This window comes from Syngnathus acus, chromosome 13, assembly GCF_901709675.1.
Source record: "Syngnathus acus chromosome 13, fSynAcu1.2, whole genome shotgun sequence".
NCBI lineage: Eukaryota > Metazoa > Chordata > Actinopteri > Syngnathiformes > Syngnathidae > Syngnathus > Syngnathus acus.
The window spans coordinates 14623380-14644944 of NC_051098.1; the positions used below are offsets into that span (position 1 = coordinate 14623380).

Below are 21565 nucleotides of genomic sequence, written 5' to 3' on the forward strand. Positions count from 1 at the left end.
AGCCATCGTAGAGTGAAAATACAGAATAATGGCGGCACACCGGTCGCACTGCTACTGAGTGGTCTGAAAAACTCCACAGACTATATTAGCACTGACGGATGATAAGCGTTAGACACAACCAGGTGGGACAATAAAAGACGGAGAGGAACAGTTGACACACTTGAAGCAGTCGTTACACAAAGGACTTGATTCCCGCCGTCAATTGCTCGGATTGAAATCTAGGTGCAGTGTAAATTTGTTGCTGATACAAATCACAATTTGGTTTCTGTTCATAAAAAAATAATATGCCATGAGGGTTTCAGCCTTTACATAATGACTGCTTCAGAAAAGCTAAATTGATCACTTCCTATTCATGGTAAAAAAAATAATGAATATGTCTTAATAAGGATGGACAGAGAATAAAAAAGGTGGCAGATTAGCCAAAATATTTTGATTTCATGATTGACACACCTATTATGGAATTGATCCTTAATTACACAGATAAAATCATTGGAATTGTATTTATTAAAAGATTTGAGATGGGGAAAAAAAGAAATGTCTACTCTAGTGAAATCACGACATGTGGGCCGGCATCTTGTTGGCATGCAATGTATCGAATGGCTAAATTCTTTGATTAGACACTGTTAAAAGTCAGTATTCCGCTCAACCCTGGTATGGAAACAGTGAGCCGAAACTAGTATTTAACAACTAGTAGCCTGTAACTAGTCGTGGCATCTTGTTAAAGCTTCACATACTTTTTTTCTTTTAGCTGTATGTGCTTTGTGATTGGCTGGCAGCCAGTTCAGGCTAAAGAGTCAGTTGTAGTCAGCAATAATAAAATAAAAAAAATAAAAAATCCTGTCCTGCTCTGCTTTGATGTCCATTTGTACACATTGCAGAACAAGAACAAATTGCAAACCAGCAAAATGGCCGCCCACATGCCCTTAAAAGCCCATCCTTGGAACACGATGGATAGATACACCTTTAATAAGTACATTTCCAGTCTTGACAAAAAAGGATCGAGTTGGTGTAGTTTCACTTATTTAGAGCTATTACAACTTAATTAGCTAACATTTAACTCATTCATTGCCAGCCCAGTTGGAACGGATTTTTGACGTGTTTAGCCGTCCATGGTAGTGAATGAGTTCAATTGAGGCTCAAAGTGGAGCCAAAGGGCCGTATTGAGTGGAGTGAGGTCAAGTTTGTGGAGCCCCACATGGATTAACTGATCTTTTTAGGGATGGCGTCCATGGCTTGCTGCTGTAGAGAGAGAGAGAGCAAGAGGTATTAGCAGAGAGGGGCGGTGTGGGAGGGGGACGGGGGGGGGGGGGGGGGGTGTCACAGCGTGCTGGCTTCAAGCGCAGCACGTTTTCCATATAGACACGAACACGGTACAGCACACGTCGATCGACATGAACACTGCGGCACAAGAGGCTTCACCATGCCGACGGGAGGAGATGGCAGGAAGAGGAAAATGGCCGTTAAGAGGGACGAGTCACATGACGGCAAAGAAGGAGGATGGCCATTAAAAAAAACGCTCACATGACGGAAGGAAGGAAAGAAAGCACAAATGTGAGAGAGAAGTCAAGTTCGTCTTGTTATTTGCTTGGTCGTATAGAGAGAAGTTTAGAGAATGCATGCATGGCATTTTGCACATGGAACAAATCTTTAAAGGGGAATACTCCTTTCTATCATTCAAGTGCGTCCTCTATTGATTCAAGGCTGTTTGTTTTTCTTTTTTTTAATTATTTATGCACAGGTAAACATGTCAAGCAAAGCCACTGGCAAGCCTTTAATGGCGGCAACTTGTGCCACGGCAGGCTTACATTGGCCTTAAGACACAAATGCGCCCTGCGGCCATGATGATTACAGTATTAGCAAAAAATGGCGCTCACTTGAATCCAGCACAGAGGCACCACCCAAAGCGATTCCCCTTTAAAGGAGAGAGTGATTCGAGCCCTCCACCTGCTGACCCCCTCCCCTGTCAAACATGGGTCCGACCCTTACCTATTGCGGCGTGGTGGGCCGGGTCACAACGCTGCCCAGATAGCTGAGATCAATCAAAGACAAATCAGGTAAGACCCTCGCCCCGCTAGCAAACAGCAGTCTTATACACTGCTACAACTTCCCCCGTCTGGGGACCATTGAAACGCACCAGCCGGTCCTGGCTCGATGCTTGGCGAAAGGGGCCGCTAACAACACGGGGTCATATATACGACATTTTTGTAACTGAATTACCGCGTATGGTATTGGTATTAGCATGTTTTTGGAAACAAATCCAAAGTTGTCCTTTCCGTAGGCGCACCCGAAGGCACCGTTCAGTTGTAACCGAGTGGCGAGGTAATTTCTTCCCAATGCAAAGATTAACCAAGGTAACCGAGGACCAACTACAGACATGAAAATAAATCTGAAAATATACAATTGAGTAGTATGATACTTATCATTGATATTGATATTTTGCTACGCTTATGATCTCAACAGTGGTATCTATAAAGACAATTGTTGTAAAGACAGTTACCGTAATTGACTATTTCTATCTGTATTACACCTGATGGCAACAAATTTGTGTTTAACTTTTATACTGAGTTTCAAAATTAATTTTACCTGTAGTAATCGCTAAAATGCTTCAGCTGAAGGTTTCGCTACATTTTGTTTTATTATGTATATGAATCTCTATTTTATGGGTCAATATTATCCAAAAAATGTGCTATCAAAAGTACATTGTCGATTTGAAATGGACTTTTTCGCAGGACGAAAAGATTAAGATATGCGTGCTCAATGCTATTACATGCCTTCTGCATATTAAGGAACAATATGCGTCCTAATTGCATCTTAACGGAGCCATTGAAGTCATATTGGCTTGGAAAATATAGAGCAGACAGGTGGAAGGATCACCTACCCTGAGGCTGAAACCTGGAGCTGGGAAGGTTCTGAGGGTAGCATCTCCTCCTCTGTCCTTCTCTGGGATGGCCTTTGCCCGAAAACGTCCCTGCCCTCCGACGGGGGAGAGGGGGACTGCGAGGGGTAACTGGCTGCCGTGGAGGCGTAGGACATGTGGGCGGCGTGGTAACCAGGGCCGGCCTGCTTGCCGCCCTGACTCGAAGTGGGCGAGGCGGTCAGGGAGGACCTCCGGGAGACGGCGGCCGAGGTCTGCAGGCTGAGCTCGGCCATCTCCAGAGACCGAGAGGTGCGGAGGATGCCGGGGCGTGGAGGCGGGCGCACGAGAATATCCGGAGAACCCGGCTGGGTGCTAAGCGGGCTTTGAGAGAGCGGGGACAGGCGGGAGGGTTGGAGCACTAAGGGGGGCAGGCCGGGGTCGGCTCGGCGCCCCGCCCTCGGGCTGAGCCAAGACTGGGGGCTACTACTGGGGGCTGTGCTTGGGCTCCCTGCGCGGGCTGCCGAGTCAGGGTAAGGCAACACTGGTACGCCCACTCCGTGGGCCGTGTGTCTGAGCTGGCCGAGACTTTGGGCCTGTTGCATAGCTAAACGCCTAGCCGGAGGACCCGGGGGCCCGGCTCTGCCCGGGGGAGCCACGGGGACCTCCAGCTGCAGGAGTCTCGGGCTAGTCGGATCCGTCATGGGAGGAAGGTGGAGGCGACTGGGCGGGAGCGAGTGAGAGGCGTACGAGGGCGGCTCGGCCATGTCCGGAGGATGATGTAAAGGATGGTGCGAGGCGAACATGAAGCGTGGACCCTCCAGACCCAGGAAGGGTAACGCGTGAGGCTGCCAACTTTCAGGTGAGCGAGGGGGAGGGCTGTGAGACAGAGAATGGCCGGAGGCGGTGTACTGATGGTGCTCCATCTCTCCGCTCTCCTCGGGGATAGAGGGATAGCCAAAGGGCCCCTCGGCGGTGCCCGGCGGGGAGGACAGAGCGGAGCTATGCGGGCTGACGTCGGGCATGTAGAATGGCGGCGGGATCCCTGATTCGATGCGGCTGCCCAGATACCCATAGAAGGGGCCCTGGGGGAAGCCCCTGTAGCGAGCGGACGGGGCCTGCCCCGAGGCGTGGATTGCGCCGCCCTCTGCGAAGCTCATACCTTCCATGGCACTGTGCAGGTGGGGGCTGTAGGTTGGGGGCTGCGTGGACTCCAGGCTGGAAGATGTCGGGGACAGCTGGGGCCGCAGCGTGGGCATGATGGGCGGCAGAGGCCCGGGGTCGAAATCGTTCTCCTCGTCGGACTGCCGGAACTCGGGGTACAGGTCGGACTCCTCGGCAAAGGGGAAGCCCTGGATGCGACGAGGCGGCGGGCTGGTTTCCATGACGAAGCGGCCGTCGGGGCCGCGGCATATCAGCTCGATTGGCGTGGTGATTTCGGCCTCGTGTTTGGAGACGCTGTACTTCTTGCTGGCTATGGCACGCTTGGTTTTCTTGTAGAAGGAGAGCTCCTTGTCCTTGTCACGCTGAGGGCTGGGCAGTTTCCTGACGTACAGCCCGGGTCCGTGGGAACCCTCGGAAGAAATGGAGCGAGGCCGGGATGGTGGCGAGCTCTCTGGGCTGATCTTTCCTGATGACAACCTGAATGGGACAGAGACGGGGCTCTGTTAAAAAAAGGTTATAGCCAATTCGGAGGTGCTCTGAAGCGCCTTGTCATGGGTGGGATTGCTCACGAAGAAGTAAAAGTTCTGTGTGTAGCCTATGATAGATTTTTTTTTTTTCTTCAAGGACACAGAAGAAATTTTTTTCAGCAGTTTCCTTCAATGTGACTTTCAGGGTGACTGGATCTCTTTTGCTAGCAGCTATACCAAAAGCGTGTGTTTTTTTTTTTTTTAAGATGCAACAAATGATTGTAAAGACAAGCGTATGGCAACTTGAGGATGTCAGACAGCTAACAAACAAAGCAGGGATGACACACACAAAAAAAAAAAGCCTCAATCTGCCCACACCAAGAGCGGCGTAACGACGAGTTGCTGTGCGTGTATCTCAAAAGTGTCTCGGCATGCAAAAGCAACATAACAAAAAAAGGTCATGTTTGTATGAAAACATGCATGCCAGGCCAGTGCAGTGCAGCACACTCACAGGGGGCTGGCGGGCGGGGGCAAGAAAGTGCTCCTGGCAGGCTCGTCCCAGCAGGGCTCTACCCCTGGCAAGGGGGTGAGAGGAGGCCTGCGGCGGGAAACAAACAACACGGGCCTAGTTCATCTTTAACTGTATCAAAAAGTAGAGGAGGCCTGCTTGCATACGATTGTCACAAATGAGCCTGTTTTACTCCAATTGCAGTGCACTTGTATTCTTTTATTTTTTTTTAAACACAGACAGATGATTACACACACACTGTACGGTCGGTCAATGCGCAGAAACAACTTAAAAAAAGTGTTGAACACTGAGGGTCATGCAGAGAGCGGACAGTGTTTGAGGTTAAAGAACACACATGGAGATACAAAATCAATACACACACGCACACACACACACGCTGCTCCTGGGCCACATTGTGCTTTAAATGCTGACCAGGCTGCTTTGAACTCTTAATCTGCTTGTGATCTGCACACGTTCACCTCTGTGCGTGTTCTTTTGCACCTAGCATATTATTTTAGATAGCCATAAATAGTATAATAGTGTACATTTCTAAAAATATATATATTTTTACCTTCATTCACTGCCATTGACGGTGTCAAATCTGCACCGTAACACGTGAGTGAGGTCTCGATTGCGTGGTGCTAACAGTGATCGGTAAGGCCGAAGCTAGCGAGGCTAACGGCTAGTCTCATTCACCATCATCTTATTTTTGTACGTCTTGACTCACGTAGATGTGTGAAGACTGTTAATTCGGAGGAGTAGAGCCGACTCGTGCGTTCATGTCCCTGTCTAATCTCCCCACAGCCACTAGGGGGCATGTTTGTCTGCTATCTTGGTATTGATAGGCTACGCTATGCTGCGTTGAGCAAATCCCGGCACCAACGCCAAAGAAGATGCAGGACTGCGGACGTCAGCGTTTACTTACGGTGATTCCACGCTCTTCCTGAAGTGTGTCACGGACAAGGGGGGATCTGAAGGGGGAGACGTTCACGGTTAACACGTGTGGCGAGATACCGAAAGCGTACGCCGGTTAGTGACCTGGTTTGCGTTTGAGCTTGCGCCGGTGCTGCTTGTTGACGAAGCACGCCGCCAGAGTGCTGAAGAGAACGGCCGCTGCCAAGAAACAAATCGTTGCCACCACGCCCGCCACCAACGGGCGAGCCAGCCCCTCGTCGGCCACCTCCGCGGGGGGGAAGGGATCTGAGGGACAGAATGGAAGGTTAGAAAGTCAGTTCCTGCATGGTCAACATTTTTACGGTAAGTTTTTGTTTTATACTGACCCGTGCTGGACACTCCCACTACATTACTGCTTTCGCTGATCAAGTCTTCCATGACTGCCATCACTCGAAACTCATACCAGGACTCCTGGTGTCCGAAAACAACATACCTAAGATCTTTAACCTTCTATTTGCCCGACTAAAATGGACAAATACCTGAACCAGGTCTCTGGCGACTAGCTCAGTCTCAGTGGACGGGATCAGGTCGTCCAGGGTCTCCCATCGCTCCCCGAGGCGGAACTCCATGATGTAGCGGGTGATGGGAGAGGAGTGGTTGCCCGGGGGGAGCCAAGTGAGGAGGACACCGTGCTGAGTACGGTTTGCGGTGAGGCACCGTGGTGGGGTAAGAAGCACCAGTGGTTCTGGGGTACCCAGAGGAGAGCCTGGGGGAACACAGACAAACAGAACTCTGGGACTGTTGAAATTCAGAGTGTCGATGGCCACTCAAACCTAAGCCCACCTGCAGTGTTGACCGTCACAACTTCGCTGAATGGGCCTGTGCCCAGCTTGTTCTGTGCCAGCACGCTGAACTGATACTCTGTCCCAGCCTCCAGCCCTGGCACCAGCAACCACGTCTGAGCACCAGAAACCGGCATGGAATGCCAGTCGTGTGGACCGAAGTCCACTCTCTTTGACCTGTGCACGGCGGAAGGAAATAGAAACCACGGAATTTAAGAAGATTTTAAATATAATACAATAGCTTGTGTCTGGTGTTTGCTCGTGCGAGTAATATTTAGCTTTTTTTTTTTAAACTGGCGGGCGTCACGGTTAAAAGTTGGATTGCGCACACAAGTGACCTACTTACAGTGATCCACCAGGGAAATAAGGTCACTAACGAAAGGGAAACAATATTACAGTCACCTGATTATAACTTCTTTTTCTTCCAGCTCTGTAATGAAAAAATAACTCCCCCCTCCCCCCCCAGAGGGACATAAAGTCCTTTTTGTGCCGTTATCTTTCATTGTTGTGATCATACCAATAGCATCATGTTTGGCAGTACAAAATATTACTTGTCATCTGCTCAAAAAATAAACACCTCCCTCAAATAAACGCCTCCCTTTTTCCATACAAAAAAAAACAAGTGCTGACCGAGTATTATTGCCTGTTGTAAACAAGTTCCCAAGCACAATTAATGAATATTTGTTATCTACTTAAAAAAAGCAAACGCCTTACTTGCTTTCCCCCCCAAGGAAGAAAAAAGGCAGTAACAGAGTCTTATTGCTTGTTGTAAACGCATTCCTTCCGCTAATAAATAACCGAGTGTGCCATTCACACACACACAAAAAACCCTTCCTCGAATAAACATCTCCTTCTTTCCCCACCAGAGTTGTGCAGAAAAGATAGGGACAGTAATTATCTCACATCAAAAATGCTCACACATGGATATGAGAGACTTGAGCTTGTTTTCAGTGAATGTTGCCAATCAATGCGTGTAAAGTCTCTCGGTTCAATCTTGAGTCGAGTAAATGCACTCACACTGGACCGTACCACACGGAAAAAGTCTGCTCGAAGCCGCCATCGTAGCCCGCTTCCCAGGATACATTAGCGGAGGTGGTCGAGGGCACAACGTGGATGTTGCCGGGAGCGTGTGGGCTGGTGCCTGAGTGGGTCATAAACACACACACACAAATAGAAAGCATAAAGGAAAAGAAACAAGACATATTTTGTATTCATCAATCCAGTGAGTCATAATTGTAGTTATGTGCACCGATTAACGTTTCAAGAATAAATTTGAAATAATTTGAGGATTAAGATGCAATTTTTCTCGGAAGAATGCTGTCATTTTACAACAATAAAGCGGAAACGGTCAAATAATACTTCCATTATACAAGACAAAATTGGCCTTATTTTAAGTTGGGGGACCAAAGTTAGTTTAGCATTAGCACTGCACATACCATGGTACATGTAATAAGCAAACTAAGACTAGAACGGGACTCTCATTAGTTGTGCTGATTTAAAGGCAAAGTCACTGTGCTTAGTCCTCAAACCGTTCTTGTGACTCATCCATGCGATGTGCCCGGCTGTGACTTTACAGTTTGCAGTAAAGACGTCCTTGCTCCACTGGCTGGACACACAAAAAAAGCGGTGCCACGCTTTGATTACAGAATGAGTCTTCAAATGAGGCACATAAAGCTATTACAGATAAGATGAAATGAAATTTTAATGACGCCCACGGCCAAATTGGATAGAGGCGAGCAGATTACGAGATGTCTATTGCTCGCTGCTTCGTGGGAATCGCACAAAGCACATGGCCGAGAGCCATGATAATCAACTTCAAGACCTGATGATGATGATGAGCCGTGTGTGTGTGTGTGTGTGTGTGTGTGTGTGTGTGGGTGTGTAATGGTACCAATGACCAGGATCTTGGTACTGGCAGTGATGCTCGTGACCACGTTGGTCGCGACACACTCCCACTCGCCATGATCCTCCTTGCTGAGCGACATGAACTGTAAGCTGCCGCTCGGGAGGATGTTGTGCTTGCTCCGGCTTGGCTTCCCAACCTGCATGTAGATTTTCAAGGAATGAAAATAAGCCAAAATAAGTTAAAATGTTACTATCCACTTGTAAAATTGGCCCAAAAAGTTAAATAATAATAAAAAAAAAAGGCAAAATTTTCCAAGATTTTTCCATAAATTTGTACAATTAAAAAACAAGTTTGTCAAAAATTTTAAAAAATTTAATATGACAATGTCAACATTTATCAGGAAAAAGTTTAATTCTTTAATCATTTATTCTTCAAATTTATTTAATTAATTCATAAAAAATAGTCATAATTTTGACAGCTCAAGATATTTTTATGTTCGTAAAATAAAGTGACTATTATACAAGAATGAAGCAGAAATTTTACTCAAACAAAATCCAAATACAACAAAAAAAAAAAGTCATTTCTGTCTCACCTTCCTCCAAGTGATGCTGGGAATATCGGGGTCTCCAGAAGCAGCACAGGGGATGACTAACTCTCTGCCGGCCTCCTGTCGGTACTCCCCCCCAGGCCTCACGTTAAAGTAAGGGGGATCCTTCACGCGGACACACAAACGCTGGCATCAGAATCTATCGGGAGCACCCACTGGCGGCTCCACGTGGTACCTTTAGCACCAGAGTGGCAGGGGGGGACATGCCCATGGTACCCAGGGCGTTGTAAGGCACACAGGTGTAGGTGCCCAGGGAGTCTTCGGTGGCTTCGGCTACCCGGATGCTCCCGTCCGGCGTCAGGCTCCAGCCGGGGTACTTGTCCACTCGCAGAGGGTAGCCGTCCTTCTCCCACTTCACCGACGTCACGGGTGGATTGGCGTCGGCCGGGCAGCGGATGATGCCTGGCAGTTTGCGGGGGACGTAGATGATTGGCGGCATATTGATCACTCGGGCCGGGTCTGGAGAGAATCAAGTGGACATTTTAGGAGAATGAAGTCACGATATGATGAGGAGCGCTACAAAGATAAGATTTAAAGACAATATTTTTTTTTTTTACAAGAATCCCAATGCTTTCGGGGTTAATGGCATGTTTATAAGAGAATAAATCAAAGTGTTGAAATGTGACATTGAAACATACTGTACAGTTAATACCGATTGTCTGGGACAACTGAGTTTAAAAAAAAAAAAAAAAAAAAAATTATTGGGCGCCCGTGTCTGCAGAGTCGTCAATTCCCCCTCGGCGCTCCGTTCCCACATAGCTTAGCACGGTAATCAATGACTGGCAGGAGGCAAGCGGGGAGCAAATTAGCTCGGCTAGCGCACAACGGTTGACGATGAAGGCAGCCAGCCTGAGAGAGAGGCCTTCTTTCTTGCAGGAAACAAAAATGGATCGGAAATGCAGGAAACAAAAATGGATCGCTCATAAAATGAAGACATGACAAAAACGATGGCCGCCATGTGAACTAAAAATGGCTAACGATGAAATGAAAATCAATTTCATACCTCATGAAATCAAGACCGGCTACATCTTAACACGAAAATGTCTGCCACGTGAAATGAAGATGGCAGCCATATGAAATGAAAATGACGGGCCTTAATGAAATGAAAAGGACAACATAATCCAATGTAATGAAGACGGCGACACCGTGAAAGCATGTCTTGACGTAACCTTGAAGGAGGCTGCATAGTAGTCAGAAATAATAGAGCAGGCTCCACGCTGTTCCCCTCCTCCACCCAACCCCCAACCGGCGGCGCTGGCGGTTGCCACGGCAACACTCACACTGAACGGTCAGGTAGGCCGACGCCGAGGGCGAGATGCCCAGACTGTTGCTCGGGCCGCACGTGTATTTTCCCGCGTCCTCGGGCTTGACCCGGAAGATGATGAGGGTGCCGTCGATGAGGATGCGCACTCGCAGTTTCAGATCACTGCATGGGGCGACACGCATGGTTTTATTTCAACGCACACACAGACCAGTTCACACATGTGCGTGTAGCGTTCTAAATTACATGAAGAGGCCATAAGAGAGCAGCAGAGAGTCTAACAGTTGATCGTGACAAAATTGACACATTGCACTCAATAAAGGGATTATAAATTGCATTAATTTTAAACTTATTTTCTTTAAATGAATAAAGAATTTGGTTTTTTTTATTTATTGAATGATTTTTTCCAAATTTAAACTCAAGCGTGTCGATTAAATCATTATCTTAATATTTTTATTTTTTATTTAGTTTGTAGAGTTTTTCTATTTCGTCTGAAATTCAAAATATGTAATTATTTTTAAATCAGGCATTATTTGATCAATTTTTCAAGTCAAACAACTGAAGTTGTCTTTTTTGACAAGTATGCACAATACAATAAATTTTTCTTTTAGAAGATGCTGACATTGCGAAAGGTTCTGACAATAATTACAACACAAAACTGATCTTTCCACTGATGATGTGCAAAATAATATATTTATATAATTACTTCTTGAAGTAGACATTATCCTCCTCCCAGAACCAGGTGTAGGTCAAGTTGCCAGGATACGCTTCGGCTTGGCAGGTGAACAATGCATTCTGGGATATGTTGACAGTGACGTTCTCTGGCGGGGACACGATGAACGGAGGCCCTGAAACACAAAATGTTGTTCACCCATAATATTATCATCAACCAGCTGTTCTTAACACAGAATTGTAGTTTTGTTTGTAGTGACATTAATTAGCTTAAATTAAGCACACTACAATGAAGCTGCTTGTTAAATATTTTCTTTGCCATTTTTTTTTTCGGTTCTATTTAACGTCACACTTGTGCAACAGTTAACCTGTTCTTCTGCAGAGAGCACATGCATCATTTCCACTCCAAATCACCAGAGCGATGACACAACGCAGGACGGCAGCCACTGTTGGTTGTGCTTGTCGAGCTAGCGCGTGCTTCACATTGTAACCTTTCCGTCCCCCTTGAGAGCACACTCACTCGCCATAAAAAAAAAAGAAAAGAGGGGAAAATAAAAGCAGAAGCCATGAAAGGTAAGATGTCTTTTTGTGAGCGGGGCCAGATGCAAAAAAAGCCTGCTGCTCGTTTCCAGCGTTGAGCATAAAAGTGGACGACTGACAGGCACAACGAGGCACAATCGGGTGAAACCTGAGAAACTTGGTAAAGAAAACTCACCCAGCATGTGGCAGAATAAAATTAAAATAACCAATTAAAATGTTATTGCATAAATTTTTTGGGGTCCCTTAAGTTACAGGTGTCAAAGCTAAGGCCCGGGGGGCCAGATCCGGCCCGTCACATCATTTTTCGTGGCCCGATAAGGCAACTCGTGTGTCAACTCTATGTTTCTTGTTAAAATAATTATTGCAATTTTTTTTTTCTTTTCAAAACCCCACTTTCCAAATAAATGAGAACATTGTTGAACTTCTTTTTAAGCTGGATTCTGTTGCTTCTTGTATGCGATAATATAAGAGCGTATTAATGGCCCCAAAATTGCGTTTGAGTCAATCCAATCAAAATCTCGCTGTCACATAATATGCGATTCATAAAAGTTTCAAAACAACCGCTTGAAAGAGAGTCTGACTGACTGGCAGAGTGCTGACAGGCCAACCTTGACAGGCGAGGCGGACATACGCGGACCCAAGAGAGAGTCAAGAAAAAAAAAATCTAGCACTTCCCTCGTTGTTGCGTTTTTAAGACAACACCGGGCTTGTTGTTTACGTTACGTCAAACCTCTCAGGAAGGTGAGCTGCACACGAGACACAACATGTCGGACTATCGGAGTTAATGGAGAGGAAAGAGTAACAAGTACAACACACGTCCAATGGGAGCGCTTTAGGTGTGGTGAAGCAGCATGTGGCTCACTATTCAAGTTCTTATTGTAAATGTAATCTTTTTCTGTTTATGGGCCACCAACACGAACCTTCTAGTGTGAACCGACTCGTACCTTGCACCAGCAAACGGGTGGTGTGAAGCACCTCCCCCTGGTCGCTGTAGGCTCTGCACGTATACGCGCCCCTGTCGTCGCGGGTGATGCCGAGGATGGTCAGGCTTCCGTCGTGCACCTGAGAAAGAAAGAATTATATGAACATTGCATGAGGCGGTTGCTGAGCTGCCTCAATGACAACCAATAAAAGAGCATATGAGAAGCGCCCACCCCCCCCATCCCTCTATAAATTATGCAACAGGTTGTGAGGTCGCGTCCATTCAAGTCACAAACAGCTGTAGTCAATGTATTATGCAGCCGAGGGAGAAAGGAGCTAAGCTCGAGGAACTCGGCCACATATTCTCCGTCTGACACGCTGTAAGCGATTGAACGGTCACAAGATTAACTCACGCTCCGTATTTGTCGCGCAGTTTATGCGCGACAGGCTGAGAGTCAAAGTGTGAAACAAACAGTGAAAAGCTGCAATCTGATGCCTGGGAAACAATTTATGATGACTTTTAATACGACTTAAAATTGAAGAGAAATTTCCTTGCATTCATATCAGAGGAAGACACTTTTTTCTGAATTAAAGGAACTATCCACCGATTTTCTCTCTTTTTTTTTATCATTTATTTGAAGGGGGGACGTGTTTATTTTGTGAACTAGACAATTTCAGGCATTTATTCACATAACTGCTGAAAATGCCAGGCATTTTTTGTTTGGGAGGAAAGGCATTGATTTTCTCAAGTACAACGACTTTGTTTGGAGGATGCATTATTTAGAGAAATGTGTTCATTTATAGAACTGCACCAGCAGGTGTTTATCTAAAGTGGGCTTTATTTGGAGGGGGGGGGGGGCAGTTACACAGCAGAAGATTAACAGGTGTTTGTTTGGGAAGGCACTTTAATTGGAAAGCCTCAAAACGCTGAAGGCAGGACAATTCGAAACTCGACTACTGTACATATGGCCGTTCTTTTGTTTAACATCTTCAATGTATGGAGCCTTTTCCTCCGTGTGCATAAATAAAGCAATAAAGTTAAGTAAAACAAGCACCATGACAACCCCGCCCCCCCTAAAACCCGTCCGCCTCCACCAGCTCCTGTCTGACACATTCCTGCATTTCTCTGGCGAGTCTCTGTGGAAGCGAGAGCATGCGGGTGAGCAAACACACTAGCACACACACACATATACACACACATGCACGCACACCAACATTTGGACAAGATTCTTAGCACCCAGGAAGAAAAATATCAGAGGAGAGCGGATAAGCACTCGGCTCACTTCTGGATTTGTTCAAAATTCAAATTTAAGTGAAACAGTCAAATGAGTACAATTGAATGCCCGCAATTAATAATGAACAATAAGTGGAGATCTTTTTTTTTTTTTTGTGAAGGCAATTGGTGGACATGAAGATGTTCTCTCTCCGTCAATCATTCACATTAATTAGACTTCTTTGCAAAATAAATAAAATTACATCAAATATTTTCGTTTTACCGAATATTTAGTGTTGGTGGCAAGCTCCTCCCCTTCCCTCAGCCAGCTGATTACAGGTTTGGGGTTTCCCTGGGCGGAGCAGCTAAGTATGATGCTGCCTCCTTCCTTGGCCTCCACATACTGCGGCGGCGTCGATGTAAATGTCGGTGGCGCTGTTGGAAGATAAGATAAAAAAAAAACCAGACAAAATTTACTCACATCCAATCACAACAAACTTTCCTTCAAAAAAGAAGTCTCGATATCCTCGCATCACCCCAAAGATTCTCTGAAGCTTCAACGGCAGCCACCGAGAAGAAGCTCATCACCAGCAACCCGAGGGGCCAATAAACCTTCTTTCCATTTTTTTTTTCCTCCGCTATGAGTAATTCAGATGATAAATAGTGGCAGTGTGCTCATTTTAAAAGGAAGACGACAAATGGGCCACTTGCTCGCTGCTGGGAAAGTTGCCACGCGGCGTCACACCAACTTGTCTGTCTCTTTGATTTTCTTTCCGAGTAAATTTGATTGGGATATGTGGGCAAATGCTCGTAAGACCAATTAGGGGCGGAGCTACTTTTATGACGTAACCACCCTGTTCTCTTTTCTGACCCCAATCTCATGTACCTCTTGTGGGAACGAGCACGCTGTGACAAGCAAGCGAGCGGCACACGCAGCGGGTACATCGGTCAACTTGGGAATCTATTGTCAGATACAGCGAAACACCGGAGTCGCTCCACTTAAAAATTGTTTTAAAAAAAGTCAACCGGGCGTCACGACTTCGTCCTACTTGCGGCAGCGCTACTGTCATCAATTGTACACAATTAAAATCGAGGTCTGCATCCCATTGTTGTGCTTTGAACTGAAGGATCGTTCACCCTTGTTAACTCAGTCCACTATATTTATGCTAAGACTAAAAAAAATGGCAGTCAATGCCCATGACACGTTTTTTTTTTCTCCTTACGTCGAGTGTTGTCTTGATGTCTGCAAAGCTGAGTGATGCGTGAAAAGCACAGCTAAGGGAAGAACCAGGCAGACTAGACAGGAGGAAGAAGTAGAGGATGAGGAGGAGGGAGGGAGGGAGGGAGGGAGGGAGGCAGACCGGAGGGAGACTGGCCTCACTGTTCTTTTTCGGGCACAAGGCCTCGCCATCTGACACCTGCCACTGAGTGGGCACTAATGCGCCGTCCGCTTGGCAGGAAGCGAAGGCCACCGAACAGGAACTCCAAAGGAGGTGTGAGTGAGCGTGTGTGTCTACGTGTGTGTAAACAGGAGAAAAAGCAAAAAAGGCGATGCGGACGAGGACGCCACCTGCTTCCCTCGCACCACTTGTTTGATGTGAGCACTCTGAACCTACGCCAACATTGTAATATTTTCTTCTAAGGGGTCTTCAGAGCAAACTGGATTCGTAGCGTTTGGCGACTCCTCCACGACTTTGCTGCCGCCCTATTGCCTTTTTTTCACCCGAACAAAAAGTCGAGTGGAAAAAAAAAAAAAAAACTCGTGAATGCTTGATTCTCAACATCCGCACAACAAAAAAGTCTAGATGACGTTATTCGAGATATTATTAGTTGCTGTTGAAAGGCCTGACGGGAGTGAAGAGCTCCGCAGCAGGACGCTGAGCGTGAATACTGATGAGGTAAAGCGACAGAGGTGCAGTATGCCCGGCACAACAAAAAGACATTGATAAAAACTAAAACAGTCTGACCTATTCACTCGCCGCGCGGGACAGAAAACGGGGACGCTCTCGTGTCGGCGCCGTTTTATGTAACGCTTGCCGACGCCATCGGGGGGAAAAAAAGTAAAATATATTATGAGCCTTCACGCACATCAGCATGTTTCACTCCAACGTGATTATGCAGGGCTGCGAGTTTTATAAATGGTCCTCAACAGTACACGATTCCACAGCAGCACCTTGTCACCGTTATTCAAATGGGGAGATCGGCAAGGCACTGTAAAACCACCAGAAATACACGTGTGAATGACACAGGTTAAGAGACCTGTGAAAAATTAACAACTTTTTATTTTTACTCGTGTAAAAAATGCTGCATAGTGCAGGGAAGGCAGTTTTTGTTGCATCGCACACATCTGCAAAAAACAAAAAACAAAAAATACAGCTTGATAGGAAAGCTGGCTAAAACGCACTCCTCACATAAAACACAGTACACTGCATAGGATTTACTAATGCGCTCGGGGGGCCTTGGCGAGGAAATGCAAAGGTGCAGATATGTTATTTTCCCAGCCAGTCATCACTTTAGTAGCTCGCAGACGACGTCTCACAACTGCCTTTAACAAACCACAATCAATAACTCTAACCGGTCTCATGAAAACGCACATCACTGGGACCTTGACCACAACTTTTAAAGACTGGATGCTTTTATAAATGAGCAAAAATCAATAAAAGGTGAAAAGATTACATATATAGTGCAATTTATGATAGTCATCATATATTGGTATTATGATTCTTATAGTATTGGTTGTAGTAAATAATAGTAGTATCATCATCAGATAATTCTTATAAATATTATCATTGTTATTGATATAATTTTTTGTTATTTTTATAACTAGGAGTAGTAGCAGTAATAGAAGTTTAGTGGCAGTAGTGGCAATGGCGGAGCTGGGGGGGGGGGCACTGTCCCCCGATAATAAGGTCTGATGATTGACATTTGGGTATTTTCTTATTTTTCAGAGATTTTTCCCCATATTTTACCTAACCCTATTTTTATCTGCATATTTTGAAGATATTTTTTTATTAACCCCCTGATATCCTTGCTCCCCCCAGAAAATAAAATTCTAGCTCCGCCAATGAGTAGCAGTATTAGTAGTAGTCACATTACTTATAATTCTAAAAATGAAATGTGACGTTTTTAGCATTCAAATAGTCATAATATTCCATAAAAATATGAATCTTACTCCCTGAGGCCGGAAGACTCACCATTGACCGTGAGGTGCACCCAGCTGCCGTTGTGGAAGGTGTCGTACTGTTGCTCCAGCATCAGGACCCGGCACTCGTACCAGCCCTGGTCCTCCGGGCGCACCGGCTCGATCTGCAGGGAGGCCTTCCCGTGCAGAGAGGCTCGACCTGCGGACGTGTGGCAAACACAACACAGTTGTCAATAAATCGGCCAGAGGGGACGCCGAATCATTACCGACCAATGAGTTTGGTTTTAGCGCGCAATCGTCAGAGTCCACAGGCTGGTGACAGGCTGGTGACAGGCTCTGACGTCTCGGCGTCAAATGCAAATACGTTTATTTTCCATCTCAAATAAACGTGAAATTGGCCAACTGGCCGCAAAACAGACACATTCCTGGAGGCCACAATTTAACCTGATTCAAAAGTATCTGCGTGGGTGGAAAAAAACAGCCTTCCATCTCAAAGTCGGCATACGGTTTCACACACAACGATTTTTTTCCTTTTTTTTTTTACCCCTCTCCTACTTCACCGTTCAGGCTAAATTGGAATTCAAACGGGGAGCAAATCACAAGGGAAGGGAGAAGTTGAAGAAAGCGAGCCTGCCGAAATCCGCCGCCTTTCGACCGTCTGTCGAGCATGCGGTCCGCCTTTGACAGCCCGACAGACTACAACGTTTGCTTCTGCTGTGCTTGACAAGTGTTCTGAGATGGAGCATCTTTGCAGACTTTGATGTGTAAACGAAAGGCCGTATATGACCCGCTTTTTTTTTTCTTAGAGGTGCCGGTGCATTCTTGCGGAACTGTGCAACACGCGATGGCATCGACCGTGGGATCGCCGCCATCGTTTAGATGGAAAAGGGACATTTTTTTGTTAGCGCAAAATCAATGGAGTGGGAGGTGCGCAGCGACTGCAGTTTTGCAGGAGGAGAGAAAAAAAAAAAAAAAAAAGGCAGTCTTAAAAAAAAAAGTCTGGTCTATTTTTGGGTCGGCCATTGAAGTGCTGAGTCGGGGCGGGAGGTGTCTTTTTGAGATCAAGGGAGTCGGTGCTGCTCAAGTGAACCGCAATGCATCCTAATTATCATTTTGAGGGCTTTCGCAACATGTATAATACAAAACTTTTGGGAGCACCTCTCCCAGAATTATTTGAAACCTCAAAGTCAGTTGCATGAAGGAACTAAAGGTTTATTTCCCGCAAATAATGTTTGGTCTGCCTTCAAAACATCATTTCACATCTACAGGCCGTGGCTTCCTCCACACACATCGCTCCGAACACCCCGGGGGAGGGGGGGGGGGGGGTTGTTGAAAGATATATGATCTTCTTACGCCGGCAGCTTGTCCCAGAGCCCAAGAATCAGACGCTAAAAATCTCACAAGCTGCCCGACTGAATTATTGATGGAGTCTTTGCTTTGAGTCGGCACAAAAATAGATGTTTTTTAAATGCTGTAATTTCCATACGGCCGCGGGACAAGTGCGCGCGGTAATGAAGGGGGAGATAATATAGTCTGCGAGGGAGGGGTAAAGTGTATCGTTTAGCGGGAAGAGATTTTTTTTCATTGGAATCCAGAGTTCGGCAGAGTCACTGACGTCGAGGATGTGGCTGATGCGCAGCCTTAATAGGTGCTGCTGTTTTGGTTAGCAACCAAATGAACGTATAGATAATTTTCTCCATTCTCCCACACGTTGGGTAAGTGGACGCTGATACGCTTTGAAGGCGCCACTTTGCACATCGCAGGAAACCCGCTGTAGGTCAAAAGGCTCAAGTCAACAATGACACCCCCCCGTAGGATCGGCACTACCGAGCTACACAGGAGGGATCCCCTTTTTATAAAAAAAAAAAATGCAAAGTCACTTTTAGATTCAAGACTTGAAATGCAGCCATGCTTTGCCTCACTTTTGAGAGCCGAGGGTGGGGTTTGCGAGGCGGTAAAGAGGAACCAACGGGAGGGGATAAATGTGACCCCATTCTGACAGCTCGCCATCTTGTCTCACACACATACACACGCACGCGCACACACAACGCAACATCAGAGGAAGCAATTTCCTGCTGCGTTGAAGGCGGCGCGCAGACGCATCGACTAAATCAGCACAGGAGGATTTATTTTTTAAGGTTATGATGCGATTCATGCGGCGTGTAATGCATCTCTAATAGGCGTGGATTTTACTTTCACTCAACTGTGTGACTCACACATCAATCACGCACACTCGTTTATTTGTGTCAGTTATTTCTGATGGGAGGCTTTTTTATGTTTGTGTGTGTTTGAGTTTTGGGAATTTGTGTTTTCTAAAGGATGCCAATTATGGGACACATCCCATAATCAAAGAATCAATAAAGAGTTGATTCATTCTTTTGATTCTTGGTGTTCGAATTAGAAAGTGGTCTCCATTTTGTGACAATGAGTGTCCGTCTGCGATTTTGGAATTTGTCTTTTCTAAAGGATAGATCACACATCCAATAATCAAAGAATCAATCCAGAGTTGATTCATTCTTTTGATTCTTGGCGTTAGAATCAGAAAGTGGTCTCCGTTTTGTGACAATGAGTGTCTGTCTGTGTTTTTGGAATTAGAGTTTTCTAAGGGATAGCAATTAGGGGACACACATCCCATAAAAAACGAATCAAGAGTTGATTCAGAGATTCTTGGCGTTCGGATCAGAACGATGTGACGATGAGTGTCCGTCTGCGCTCACCGGTGTACTCTGGGTCCACATGGGGAGGGTAGAAGCGGAAGTTGATGAAGAAGGGAATAGGCACTCCGAACTTGAACCACTCCACCACGTAGGGGGGCTGCTGGCCATCCAGGGGAGGGGACACGTCGCACCCCAGGATCACGCTCTCTCCGGCGCGCGCCGTCACAAACCGGGGCTCCTCTCTCACTCCGTGGGCACCTGAGGACGTAATTAGGCGCTTCCGTCAACAAATTGACTCCCTTGCATTCAAACATTTTATTGCACACGGACGAGAAAGCGGCACGGCGTTTGGCGGACGGTGCCGGAACGGAAGCTGCCAAGAGCTCGCATTGATCTTCGCCGGCTGCCACCGGGCCCGACCGCGGTCCAACCTGCCTCAGCAGAACCATCACTCCGGGAATGGATTTTCTCCAGTTTGCTCCCCCACCACCCCCGAGACCACGCTTTCATTGAGCCGTGCCATCAAGGGACATGCTGACATTTCACAAAATGCAAGTGGAAGCTTTCATTAGTAGGATAATGCTTGATGAGATAATTGTTGGGATCATTGCGATCCATCAATCTTTTCGTTTTGACATTTCGATGTGAAGGTAGAGCCAAATATTGAGACATTCTAAGATTCCCGATTCCACCCAAACCGTTGGCTCAAGATTTTAATTGAAAAGGTGATCAAAACGAGTCCCGAAGGAGGAACTAAAATGATTCGACAACGACCTGTAAGATTGTTTTTTGTTTGATTGTTTTGGAATTTTCTCGACTAACCAAAAGCTTGGACTCCGTATCTGAAAGGCCATATGGATCACTTAGCGAGTGTGTTTATCATTTTAATCGGCATTATCCTGTCAGAGAGTTAATCCACTTTGGTCGTTTCAGCCGGCGCAGATTCTGTTCAGAAACAGAAGCAGATTAAATCAAATTATGTGTGGTTTTTTTTTTTTCCCAGACTCATCTGCTGGAATCTGCTTTGCTATTGTGTCTCTTGACCAAAAGAGAAAATACTAAAGCTATGTTGTATTTCCATGCATAATTTCCTCCGTTGACTTCATAATATCATTGTCCTCACTGACAATGTAACTTTTAAACATTTATTTTTGAAATGTATAGAAGTATACAACAAAGCGTCCTGATGTTTTTAGGATAAAAGCCAAACACACAAAAGTGGTGGTCTTTTCTTTTTGAAGCCAGGATGTATTTAGCCCGGGGGAAGGTTTTGAAATGCAAAGCACTGACATTAAACAGTCCTTTTTTTTTTCTTAAACCATTGCTATGAGTGAATAGTCGATAGATATCAAAGGCTTTTTGAATTCAAGGCCTTTGCGAATGGTTCAGATTTCCTCTGCAACTTCACACTGGCCACATTGTTTGCTTTGGCTAAATAGAGTCACTTGACGTCAAGCGCAAACTCAAAGCTACCACTGGTGGGTGGGGGAGGGAGGGGGGGAGTCAATTTGTTGTTTTCTGTGCTGACGTTCAGGATGGTTCTGGTTCCTAGCTGGACATTATTTTTGGATCCCGTGAAGAGTTCCAGGGCTAATAATTGTCCAATCTCATTAGGGGATCCTCAAGGGGGCGCAATCAGCAGTGGCTCGATCATAACATTTAGCAATTTCATTTCCTTGATGGATTCACGATGATGCCCGCAAGAGTTTATGAGCACTTATTGAGAGGGAATATTCATGCTCTCAACAACACATTTGTTTCTTACCATTCTAGCTTCAAATTCAAACTAAGAACCATTTCTTCTTCTTTGTTTTTTATTTACTACGCACAGGCTAACATAATTAGCATATGGCTAAAAGTGTAACTGCTAACAACTCGCCAAATAAGCTCGCCATTAACAGTAATGTACTTTTTTTTTTTTACTGTCCCTGAGTCTCCTTTTCATCTTTCAGAATTTGTCAAAAGGTGCGTCGTTTA

At 45.8% G+C, this 21565-nt stretch overlaps 1 protein-coding gene across 5 annotated transcripts in view; it reads right to left on the reverse strand.

Moving 5' to 3' along the window:
- The window catches only part of igsf9ba (immunoglobulin superfamily, member 9Ba), a 39652-nt gene that overhangs the window by 2485 nt on the left and 15602 nt on the right, over nt 1-21565 (reverse strand). For 2 of the 5 annotated variants that reach the window (XM_037267368.1, XM_037267367.1), the window contains 17 exons: nt 19649-19846; nt 16984-17130; nt 14073-14224; nt 12600-12717; nt 11150-11291; nt 10463-10608; nt 9358-9641; nt 9168-9287; nt 8621-8771; nt 7747-7870; nt 6731-6906; nt 6427-6653; nt 6274-6358; nt 6032-6193; nt 5919-5964; nt 4997-5083; nt 2879-4495 (listed from right to left, as the gene is read on the reverse strand). In XM_037267368.1, the coding sequence (XP_037123263.1) occupies nt 2879-4495; nt 4997-5083; nt 5919-5964; nt 6032-6193; nt 6274-6358; nt 6427-6653; nt 6731-6906; nt 7747-7870; nt 8621-8771; nt 9168-9287; nt 9358-9641; nt 10463-10608; nt 11150-11291; nt 12600-12717; nt 14073-14224; nt 16984-17130; nt 19649-19846 (3982 nt within the window). Of the gene's footprint in view, nt 1-749; nt 1240-1986; nt 2030-2878; nt 4496-4996; nt 5084-5918; nt 5965-6031; nt 6194-6273; nt 6359-6426; nt 6654-6730; nt 6907-7746; nt 7871-8620; nt 8772-9167; nt 9288-9357; nt 9642-10462; nt 10609-11149; nt 11292-12599; nt 12718-14072; nt 14225-16983; nt 17131-19648; nt 19847-21565 lie in introns of those variants that run through there. The other 3 variants (XM_037267371.1, XM_037267370.1, XM_037267369.1) reach the window with 3 other exon arrangements.